At 41.1% G+C, this 12869-nt stretch overlaps 1 protein-coding gene across 5 annotated transcripts in view; it reads right to left on the reverse strand.

Moving 5' to 3' along the window:
* PARD3 (par-3 family cell polarity regulator) overlaps nt 1–12869 on the reverse strand; it is an 867373-nt gene that overhangs the window by 527908 nt on the left and 326596 nt on the right. For 3 of the 5 annotated variants that reach the window (XM_073629879.1, XM_073629880.1, XM_073629878.1), the window contains exon 5: nt 7722–7853. The exons of the other annotated variants lie outside the window; for them this stretch is intronic. In XM_073629879.1, coding sequence (XP_073485980.1) covers nt 7722–7853 — 132 coding nt within the window. The remainder of the gene's footprint in view (nt 1–7721; nt 7854–12869) is intronic. 5 annotated transcript variants of the gene reach the window in all.

Raw genomic sequence — 12869 nt, forward strand, 5'->3', positions numbered from 1 at the left:
ATGTGAGGGGTCCGGTTACATCATTCTTGCCAATGAGGGAATATACTGGTATATCACTTTAGATGTAGGACTCTATTAAACTATTTAGGGGCTGTAGAGTAAACATTTTTGAGAGCTTAGGCTTCTAAGGGACTGATGCACCTTCAATACACATGTTAAAGCATGCTGTAGATTACATCAATTTTTACTTTTACTTTAATTTGACTTTTAATCTGGACATCAAGTTGATAAATATTAAAAAAAAAGCAAGCTGAAGTCAAAGTGCTATTTGCCTGTATTGCCTAAGGTCCCCCTGCAGCTGATCTTTTCCCCATAACTGTGTGGAGGTGGACATCTTGATAGGGCTTTGCTTCCTCAGGTCTATGACTGATATAAAAAAAAAAAAAAAAAAAAATCAGCAGAAGTAGTTCAAAAACACAGATCCACAGAATAAATAAAGCAAAATTGTGGGCATTCTTGCACTGCAAGTCTTTGGGTACAGCTTTCTCTTCAACAATGAACAGCATGGCTGTGACATCAAGTCTCACTCCAAATCTCATGAGGCTGGGAGCAAGAGGAGGAGCAGGACATTGCACTCTTTATTTACAATTTCAATCTACAACTGCTTTGAAATATACTTATTCCTGTTTGCATTGGAACTAATGTACGAGCAGCTGTGACTATTTCCCATAACAAGAAGTCCACTTATCATATTAAACCGTCTGTATATGTCAGCAGCCCAAATACCTGCCAAGAATCAGCAGTGCTTTAGGTAACCTCACACTGCAGATATACAACTAGGCTCAAGACTAGGGAGGAAATGTACTGCTATTTTTCATGGAAGGAAAGGGTAGATTTTTTTAGGGTACTGCTTAGGCACAATTAACATTTCTAAAAGCTCTTCATGATATAGCAAACCTGGTTTACACCAGTGCGGCTTTGAAATCGCGCTACTTCAGCATGTTTCAAAGCCACAGATCATTCCGATTTGCACCTCCGATTCCATTGCGGCTTGTGACTTCATTTCACAGAAGCCTATACAAGTCGCAATGAAATTGTAAAAAAAAAAAAAAAAAAAAAAAGCAGTACAGGAACCTTTTGTACAGTAGCTGGGAATCACGACGATTGGAACGGTTCCATTGCTGGCTTTTGGGTGCGACTTGTCATGCGATTTGAAACTGGCAAATCGAATGACAAATCACACCAGTGTGAACGAGGGCTTACTGAAGCATTTACCGACTTCCAAACGGAGATCTTGTAAAGTGTAAACATAAGCAACATTTTTAAAATTTTCCTGTTTATTAAGCCTGTTTTTGAGTACTTGATTAAAACCAAATTATTTGCTTGAGAGGACAATATATTGGAATTTTTAAGCCCAACAATAAACTAAGAACACATCAGTAAGGATAAAGACTACACAATGAGCACAAACTGATGGACGCCCTGCTTATGTTCTTGAAAAGACAAAACAAGCATCCATCTCACTATGACCTTAATACTGGAAATCAAGTTACATTGAGACTAGTAACTTGATTTAATGGCTCTAATGCTTTTAATTTTCCCATCTACCCTGCAAAGTAGATCTACAGGGCCTACGCTGAGATGCAACCAAGACAGCCTTCGTAAAATCTGAACTACTTTCTTTTTCCCGTTTAATAATTCCTAGAGATTGACTTACATAGGTCTGCATTGTTTTAATTTGGTTCACTGCTGTGCGTGATTTCCTGCAATTTGATTTGGGAAAATCAAATTTTTGTATCAGTCTGGGTAGAAATGAAATAAAGAGGGTAAACTGGTATATAAAATAATTTCATTGTGTTTAGGTGAATTACGTCCACATCCTAGGCAGAGGAGGAACAGAACATTGCACTGTTTATGAAAAAACATTACAATTTCAATCTACAACTGCACTGAAATATACTTATTGTAATTTGTTTGTGTTGGGACTAATGTACGAGTAGCGGTGACTATCACCCATAACAAAAAGTCCACTTATCATATGGAGCCGTCTGTACATGTGTGCACAACAAATCCCTATCAAGAGTTTGCTAGGGCTGAAAGGGTGTATACCTGTAACGAGCCATATACTGTTGTGCTCATAAGTTTACATACCCTGGCAGAATTTATGATTTCTTGGCTATTTTTTACAGAATATGAATAACACCACAAAAACTTTTCTTTCACTCATGGTTAGTGTTTGGCTGAAGCCATTTATTACCAATCAACTGTGTTTACTCTTTTTAAATCATCACAACAGCAGAAACTACCCAAATGACCCTGATCAAAAGTTTACATACCCCAGTTCTTAATACCGCCCCCATTAACATCAATGACAGTTAGTCTTTTGTGGAATTTGTGGATGAGGCTCTTTATCTTCTCAGATGGTCAAGCTGCCCATTCCTCTTGGCAAAAATCCAGTTCCTGTAGATTCTTGGGCTGTCTTGCATGAACTCCACGTTTGAGATCTCCCCAGAGTGGCTTAATGATATTGAAGTCAGGAGACTGAGATGGCCACTCCAGAACCTTCACTTTATTCTGCTGTGACAGCTTGACTTGGCCTTGTGTGTTGGATCATTGTCATGTTGGAATGTCCAAGTACGTCCCATGCGCAGCTTCCTGGCTGGTGAATGCAAATGTTCCTCCAGTATTTTTTGATAACATACTGCATTCATCTTGCCATCAATTTTTACCAAATTTCCTGTGCCTTTGTAGCTCACACATCCCCAAAACATCAGCGATACACCTCTGTGTTTCACAGTAGGAATGGTGTACCTTTCATTATAGGCCTTGTTGACTCCTCTCCAAATGAAGTGTTTATTGTTGTGGCCAAAGAGCTCAATTTTGGTCTTTACTTTGTGCCAGAAGGTTGGAGGCTTGACTCTGTGCTGTTTGGCGTATTGTAAGCGGGATACTTTGTGGCATTTGTGTAGTAATGGCTTTCTTCTGGCGACTTGACCATGCAGCCCATCTTTCTTCAAGTGCCTCATTATTGTGCATCCACAGCCACACCACATGTTTTCAGAGAGTCCTGTATTTCACCTAAAGTTATTTGTGGCTTTTTGTTTGTATCCTGAACAATTTTCCTGGCAGTTGTGGCTGACATTTTAGTTGGTCTACCTGACCGTGGTTTGGTTTCAACAGAACCCATCATTTTCCACTTCTTGATTAGAGTTTGAACAGAGCTGATTGGCATTCTTAATTCCTTGGATATCGTTTTATATCCCTTTCCTCTTTTATATAATTCAACTACCTTTTCCCGCAGATCCTTTGACAATTCTTTTGCTTTCCCTATGACCCAGAATCCAGAAATGTCAGTGCAGCACTGGATTAAAGATGCAAGGGTCTGTCAGGAGTCCAGAAACTCATTGACCTTTTATACACACAAACTAATTACAAGCAAACAGATCACAGGTGAGGATGGTTACCTTTAATAGCCATGTGTGCATGTTATCAGGCCAAAATCACCAGAGTATGTAAACTTTTGATCAGGGTCATTTGGGGAGTTTCTGTTTTCATTATGATTTAAAAAGAGTAAACAGTTGATTGATAATAAATGGCTTCAGCCAAACCCTAACCATAAGTGAAAAAAGTTTTTGTTTGTGTTATCATTCATATTCTCTGAATAACGGCCAAGAAATAAATTCTGCCAGGGTATGTAAACTTATGAGCACAACTGTATCTGACTTTGGAACCCCCACACAAAACTGATATCAGTCAGCATGGGACAAAAAAAAAACACTAGAAACAACTTAACATAATTGGTGACTGCTGACAACACCTCCACAATTCTTTGCTCTTGTTTTACACCTTAGCCCTGGGGGACATCATTTGTCAAAGTGTTTGACACAAGAACTGTTACCAGAGCAACTAACTGCGATCAAGACTACACTAGAAAAGGACAACTGGAGAGATTTTTATTCTGACTGATAGCTGTAAAGATAGTCAGGTATTGGTTCAAACATTGTGCCTAATTCACGGAGTATTAAAATAAAAACTGTCCATGTTATCTCAAAGCAACCAATAAGATTCAAACTAGCTCCGGAATGCGGCTGTTGAAGAAGAAGAAGAAATGCTTGATTTGTACTGGTTACTACATTCCATGCCTGCTTTAACCACTTGCTTACTGGGCACTTAAATCCCCTTCCTGTCCAGGCCAATTTTCAGCTTTCAGAATGACAATTGCATGGTCATGCAACACTGTACCCAGATGAGGAGTGATTTTTATTTATTTTTTTCCCACAAATAGAGCTTTCTTTGGGTGGTATTTAATCACGGCTGGGTTTTTTATTTTTTGCTAAACAAAAAAGACCGAAAATGTTGAACAAAAAAAAAAAAAAAAAGTTTCATTAGTTTGTCATACATTTTTTCAATCAAGTAATTTTTCTCCTTCATTGATGGGCGCTGATGAGGCTGCACTAATGGGCACTGATAAGGCGGCAAAAATGAACACTGATGGGCGGCACTGAAGGGCACTGATAGGCAGCATTGACTGGCAACACTGATGGGCACTGCATAACACCAGTGCCTTTCCGAGGGAGAGACTGATGTCCCTTTGACAGAAGCAGGTGATCGGTTCCCCCTCCCTTGTCCTCCAAGTACTTTTGGTCCTTCATTCAACTGATGATCTGACCAGTTGGATTTTTGGTCACTAGGTCCATGCCCGTCCCCATTTCCCTTTAATTGATATCCTTAAGTGGTTAAGCTGCTTTCTCCTGCCAAGAGTAAAGTGTTCAGAGGAAAAATTCAAATGCCCTGTGTGTATGAGGCCTAGGTGTGGACAGCCCCAGTCCCTTCATCTGTGAAGGGGAGTTTTAGCTCTATCACAAATTAAAATCTACAAGTAGCCAAAGTCTACAATAAAATGAGCAGCTTCCCCCCACCAAAAATAAAAACAAAAAAAATAAAACAGGCCCTTTACCATTCTCGTTTTCCCAAATAACGGTGATAATCAAGAGAATGAAAAAGCCCCATTTACTGCTGTAATACTGATAAAATAGAGCAGTTTTTGCCAATAAAGCAACACTGCTATAGTCATTTAACTAGCGACACCAGCCCATTTCAGAGATTTCACATCCGATCCAAGGAAAAGAAAAACAAAAAAACAAAAGTCAAAACCAGGGTTTGGACAGATGGGCATTATTTCCCTGCAATTCACGCGTCCGCAGCACATATCAAATGCAGGTCAGCAAATTTCCACTTTCCATAAAGTAGTGTGGATGACATGTCTTTTGCGCAGGACTTCTTTGAACACAGCAGGTTCTACTGAAACGCATTTACATTGCATGAAAAATGGAAAAAATGCAGCATTTTGCCTACAAAAACCATGTTTACAAGCAGCAACGCATCAGCACAAGTCCTAAAGCTGCTAAAAACCTATATTATCCTTCTCATAATTGCCTGTTAGCATAAGCATTAGATGATGCTGCCACAACATAAGCTGCTTATCTTTGCTTATAACCTACACACATCAATAGCACAGGAAGCCATTTTAAAGTGGAACTTCACTCTCCCAGTCAACATTGATTATTTCTAATCCCCAAGCTGTTAACACTTAATAAATAGATAGGAAAGCATATTGTATATACTTGATTTAAATTTTTACATTTCTTCCTGGTTTGTTGCCTATCATACATCCCAGGAGTCTGCAGGATTGGAAGAGAAGAGGAGAAGTTTTCTCAGCTAAGCACACTATACTGCATGCATGCCTGAGCTAAGGGCAGATTGATTCCAGAAAGAAAATGCTACATGAATCATTTGTACTTACTCAAGATAGCCACGGCTAGAAATGCTAGGGGGCTGTTTTTTAAAGGGATTTCTCAAAAAAAAAAAAAAAAGCATAGAGACATGGATGGGGGAATTTGATTTGAATATTAAAATTGAATTAAACAGTGTTTTTTGTTTGTGGTGGTCATGCGAAAAGAAGAGCCACCTTAATAATCCTTCCTAGCATAAAAGAAAAGCATTTTGAGGTCACTGCACCTATAACTTGGGGATTGACCCTATAGAGGTTTCACAGGCAGTCCAACTCCTCCAGGATGGCACATCAATACGTGCTATTGCCAGAAGGTTTGCTGTGTCTCCCAGCACAGTCTCAAGTGCATGGAGGAGATTCCAGGATACTGGCAGTTACTCTAGGAGAGCTGGACAGGGCCACAGAAGGTCATTAACCCATCAGGACAGTTATCTGCTCCTTTGTGCAAGGAGGAACAGGATGAGCATTGCCAGAGCCCTACAAAATAATCTCCAGCAGGCCACTGGTGTGAATGTCTCTGACCAAAACAAATCAAAAACAGACTTAATGAGGGTGGCCTGAGGGCCCAATGTTCTCTAGTGAGCCCCTCTGCTCACTGCCCGGCACCGTGGAGCTCAACTGGCATTTGTCATTGAACACCAAAATTGGCAGGTCCACCACTGGTGCCCTGTGCTTTTCACAGATGAGAGCAGGTTCACCCTGAGGACATGTGGCAGACATGAAAGGGTCTGGAGAAGCTGTGGAGAATGTTATGCTACCTGTAACATCATTCAGCATGACTGGTTTGGTGGTGAATCAGTGATGGTCTGGGGAGGCATAGCCATGGAGGGACGCACAGACCTCTACAGGCTAGACAATGGCACACTGACTGCCATTAGGTATTGGGATGAAATCCTTGGACCCATTGTAAGACCCTACGCTGGTGCAGTGGGTCCTGGGTTCCTCCTGGTGCACGACAATGCCCGGCGTCATGTATGCAGCCAGTTCTGGAAGATGAAGGAATTGATATCAATGAATAGGCCCCATGCGCCCCTGACCTGAATCCAATAGAATACCTCTGGGACATTATGTTTTGGTCCATCCAACGCTACCAGGTTGCACCTTAGTCTGTTCAGGAGCTCAGTGATGCCCTGGTCCAGATCTAGGAGGAAACCCCAGGACACCATCTGTCATCTCATTAGGAGCATGCCCCAACATTGTCAGGTATGCATACAAGTACGTGGGGCCATACAAACTACGGAGTACAATTTTGAGTTTCTGCAATTAAATTTCAGCAACATGAACTAGACTGTTGCATCATTTTTTCACTGCGTTTTTTGAGGTGTCTTTGAATTCAACCCTCTGTAGGTTGATAATTTTCATTTCCATCAAGTGATGGGATATTATTTTGTTCCTAACACATTACCCAGTCCATATCAGTATAGATATCCAGCATGATAATTTTCCGCATTGAGATCTGATGTGTTTTCAAAGTGTTCCTTTAATTTTTTTGAGCAGTGTACTAAAACTTTTAGGGGAAAAAAGAAAAAAAGTATGGCCTATGCAGGAGCCATGTCTTTGTCAGTCATTTTCTCAGAGAGAGACAATTCTGCAGACACGATCCCAGAACACACACCATTGCTGAGGAAAGCTCTCTGCTCCCCTGCGGCCAACTACCCATTTTAATCATCTGCCTAGTGCGAAGTGAGTACCGATTGTGGCAGTGTCGGAACTCTGCAAATCCACCAAGTTCCTTACATGAAGTAGCATTGACAGGCACACATGACAAAAATGGGCCAGGTGACCCACACTCCCTTATGACAGCAATAGGCAGCAAGAAAATGCATTTATGAAAAACTATGAATATTCGTAAATGTCTTTAGGCTATTACTGATGCATCTCATGGTATCCTAATATGGAGTTTTTGATGGAATGGTTACAGATGCCTGGGCAACCTCTAGGGGGCATGTTCTATTAATAATGGCATCAAACAAAAGGTTCAGCGTTTTACCTGCTCCTGCCTCTCTAGCCACTTGTCCACCAGGGGGTGACTGGCACTCAGGGAAGAGCGGGCTTTATCTCTTTCAAACTGTTTAGACCAGTTACTGGTATCTCTGGGCAGACTCCTGTAGTTCTCATCTTTCTGTTTTAAAAGAAAGAAAAACACATGATTAAACTATTCTGTCACTATACAAAGAGCATATACACTCTTGGGAAACCACCACCACCACCAAAACCACCGTTCTGCCTATGTAAAGATACATGCATTAAAAAAGATATGAAGTATCTACAGTATCTCACAAAAGTGAGTACAGTACACCCCTTACATTTTTGTAAATATTTTATTATATCATTTCATGTGACAACACTGAAGAAATGACACTTTGCTACAATGTAAAGTAGTGAGTGTACAGCTTGTATAACAGTGTAAATTTGCTGTCCCTTCAAAATAACACACACAGCCTTTAAATGTCCAAACCGCTGGCAACAAAAGTGAGTACACCCCTAAGTGAAAATTTCCAAATTGGACCCAAAGTGTCAATATTTTGCGTGGCCACCATTTACCAGCACTGCCTTAACCCTCTTGGGCATGGAGTTCACCAGAGCTTCACAGGTTGCCACTGGAATCCGCTTTCACTCCTCCATGACGATATCACAGAGCTGAGGGATGTTAGAAACCTTTCGCTGCTCCACCCTCCATTTGAGGATGCCCCACAGATGCTCAATAGGGTTTAGGTCTGGAGACATGCTTGGCCAATCCATTACCTTCACCCTCAGCTTCTTTAGCAAGGCAGTGGTTGTCTTGGAGGTGTGTTTGGGGTCCTTATGTTGGAATACTGCCCTGCGGACCAGTCTCTGAAGGGATCATGGTCTGTTTCAGTATGTTACAGTACATGCTGGCATTCATGGTTTCCCTAATGAACTGTAGCTCCCCAGAGCATGACACGCCCACCACCATGCTTGACTGTAGGGAAGACACACTTGTCTTTGTACTCCTCACCTGGTTGCCGCCACATGCTTGACACCATCTGAACCAAATAAGTTTATCTTGTTCTCATCAGACCACAGGACATCCATATCCTTAGTCTGTTTGTCTTCAAACTGTTTGTGGGCTTTCTTGTGCATATCTTTAGAAGAGGCTTCCTTCTGGGATGACAGCCATGCAGACCAATTTGATGCAGTGTGTGGCGTATGGTCTGAGCACTGACAGGCTGACCCCCAACCCCTTCAACCTCTACAGCAATGCTGGAAGTACTTATACATCTATTTCCCAAAGACAACCTCTGGATATGACGCTAAGCACATGCACTCAACTTCCTTGGTCGACCATGGCGAGGCCTGTTCTGAGTGGAACCTGTCCTATAAAACTGTTGTATGGTCTTGGCCACCATGCTGCAGCTCAGTTTCAGGGTCTTGCCAATCTTCTTATAGCCTAGGCCATCTTTATGTAGAGCAACAATTCTTTTTTCAGACCCTCAGAGAGTTCTTTGCCATGAGGTGCCACGTTGAACTTCCAGTGACCAGTATGAGAAAGCCATAACACCAAATTTAACACACCTGCTCCCCATTCACACCTGAGAGCTTGCAACACTAACGAGTCACATGACACCGGGGAGGGAAAATGGCAAATTGGGAGCAGTTTTGTTGCCAGCAGTTTTGACATTAAAGGCTGTGTCGAGTTAATTTGCGGGAACAGCAAATTTACACTGTTATACAAGCTGTACACGCACTACTTTTCAGTGTAGCAAAGTGTCATTTCTTCAGTCTTGTCACATGAAAAGATATAATAAAATATTAACATAAAATGTGAGGGGTGTACTCACTTTTGTGAGATACTGTACATAACACTGATTATTTAATGAAATCCAAAACAGGCCTTTTTTGTACAACAAAAAAAAAAAAAAAGAAAAAATAATGTGTTCTGTGATACAGATTATATATTTTTTAAGCCAAAAATAAAATTCTAAAAAAAAAATCTCCTTTCAAAAAAGTGTGTGTAATGACATACAATATATAAATAAGTCTCACATTTCTGACTGCCAAATAAACAACTGTAGTATAGTACACCTAAAACAGCCCCCCTGAATTGGAGCACCAAATAGTACTAAATTCCATACAGCTGAAAGTCCTGACAAGGGCTAGCCTCCATATACGCTCCTCATGCCTGGCAAAGGCTCCCCTGACAATGGAGCTGAAAGAGTGTATTGGAAAAGATGAATACAAATATCAAGTGCTGTGTCAGAGGAATAAAGCCGGCAGCATCACGTAGGTATTGTTGTGGCAGCGCTAGTTGATCTAATGGGTCTACCAAGTATGCCATCCTAATGAGAGCGCAGAATGGTAAGCCATCGTGGGAATGATGAACAGATATAGTACATGTATACAAGCCATAAAATGAATGTGGACTGCATCATCTGTCGATGCTCATGCTACAATCGTTCTGCTTAAGCACCAGCTTGCGAAGGTTTATAGATTGATGTCTACATTGCTAATAAGGTTCAATGAAATAGGATTATTGACAGACCAGGGTGTTGCTTAAAATATCATCGCCTTTAAATTGATTAAAGGCCTAAAAAATGATCACTATTATTCAGTCTGCAGTGGTCTCCAAACTAATTGCTTTTATAAAGCCCTCGGGGCAAAATTTCATCTTTGGACACAATTCCTCCCAGTGGTACTGATGGGACACAGTTCTTGCCAGCGACGCCAATGATGGGGCACAGTTTCTGCCAGTGACATCAAAGATGGGGCATGATTCTTCCCACACAATGACACCAACGATGGGGCACAGTTCCACTCACTATGACCAAAGATGGAGCATTGTTTACTCCCACTAATGCCGGGACATTTTCTGCTTCCAGTGGCCACAGCCCAGCCCCCTAAAGTATGAAGGATGGTTTAGAAAGTATGGAGCGATTTAAAGCAAAGTAGGAAACCACAGATGTTCTGTTCTTGTCGTCTGTACATCCAATTTCCAAAAACAAGATTGGCCAAAATGCTTTTTATGCAGCACCAATGATGTGCGCATACAGTGCTATATCCAAACTTTAGTTCACTGCAGGAAAATGCTAAAGCGGAAATAGAAAGCCTACAGAAAAAAACGTTAAATCTATAAGAAAAAAAAACAAAAAAAACCACAAGATGTGTTGGGACATATACTGAAGAGTGTAAGATGCATAAAATCCAGGGAACAGTGATTTCAGAACCATGCTTTAGCTTACCGGTCCCTTTTAGCCCACATCACCATAAACCTGCCTGGTTGTACCAATTTAACAATAAGAAAACCTGGAGTATTGCAATCTTTAGCTAATCAGAAAGAGTTCAGTAGAACAATGAAATAAATACTGAAAAAATTGATAGCTCAGCAAGGAATAAAATATGAAGAGGCTTTAGACTTGGCAGATCTGCCAACAGAGCATAGTGCTGGACTGGTCTATCATACATGCAGGAAGCCCGCTGTGTGGTTTCACTGATCTGTAACTTATTGCTTGAATTTACAGACAGTCACATCTACCCGTTAAGTAGAAAGCCAGCAGCTGGTCTGTGTGATCGTAGTGCAGAGCTGCCACTTAGATCAGGAGCAGAATATAACTGGGAGACTTAACACATCTGCCCAGCTGGGTGTTACTGCTGCCCGGAATAACACAACAATGGCAGAACAATTTTCACATTCATAAAGTCACACTGGCTACCCAGCTACTTTGAGATCTATGTTTGTAACAAGGCTTGTCATTTCACACAACTCCACAGTACATTGGATCAAATAAAAATGCAAACCTATCAAGCATCTGGATTGCTATAAAAGACAAAATTTCCCACCTGTAGCTGCTATACGCTCACTACATTTGACCCCCTTTGACCAACTTCGTTGCAATATTCACATTCCATCTGCAGGTTACTGCAAGCTAGTTGAGCCTAGTTTTTTTTTTGGTGCCTTTTTATTGTGTAGGTCTGTAAGCAAACAAATGTCGCTGTTCATCACAGTGGTTTCTTCTAAAATCAGTAGAACTGTTTCGGTGTAGGGTTTTCATTTCTTTAAAGCGACTGTAAACAATCACCTTGCTAAATAACTCATTCAGTTTAAAACAGAAATGAAGGGCAAAACACTTGGGTATAAATATATGTTAAAATAAAAAAAAACACATTATAAATACCTTTTTTTTTAAGTGATTTCCTCTGTTTTCAGCTGTATAAGAGCTGGAGGGAGAAGCACCAGTACACTGATCTTACCAGTAAAAGGCTGTGCAGAATGGCTGTGTCAGGACAAGTCTGATCATTGGAGGAGAGCAGGCGGAGTTCCCAGCAGAGCTAGAGAACTGACCACGGTCTGTTCTCCTGCTTAATGTGGAAAGCAGAGGAATTGGAAGGAACACCAGGGATTTCACACAAATGAAGCAAATATAAAGAAATCAGGATACTTTTTCATATAACTACATGGAACAGCAGGCACATATCAGGAATATAAAATGTTGGGGTAACAAACACTTCAAGGGATGGTTCACACTAGCGAAGACTGCTACGTTTTGTGCAGAAGAAAAAGGCAACTCATCGCAAGGGCACACAGAAAACAATGTTTTTCTTTGTGCCCAGTTTGCACTTCCACACTGCAGGGCAGTACAGTGCGGAAAAATTTAACATGTCTGCATTTTTCTGCACCGCTCCACAGCCATATGTGTGATTCTGCGTTTCTATGCATGAGCTGCCATGAAAAACTGAACTATTTTCCTCTGTGGGTGGTATGAACCAGCCTTAAAATAGGATTTTTTTAAAACATCTTACCTGTAAAATCCTTTTCTTGGGATTACATCACGGGACACAGCGCTCTATTCATTATATCATGGGTTAGATAGCCACTTTCAGGTGTTGGACACTGGAAATCCTAATTGTAAGGAGAGTTCCTCCCCTATATAACCCCTCCCATACGGAGAGTACCTCAGTTGTGTAGCAAAGCAATAAGTATCCCGATGCATATAGATTCATAAATCCCGAAGAGGGGCGGGGAGCTCTGTGTCCGGTGATGTAATCCCAAGAAAAGGATTTTACCGGTAAGCGGTTTTAAAAACCCCTATTTTCTTGTTCATACATCACAGGACACACAGCTCTATTCATTACATCATGGGACATCCCAAAGCAATGCCCAAATTGAGGGGAGGGAGAC

This window comes from Aquarana catesbeiana, linkage group LG05 (genome assembly GCF_042186555.1).
Source record: "Aquarana catesbeiana isolate 2022-GZ linkage group LG05, ASM4218655v1, whole genome shotgun sequence".
NCBI lineage: Eukaryota > Metazoa > Chordata > Amphibia > Anura > Ranidae > Aquarana > Aquarana catesbeiana.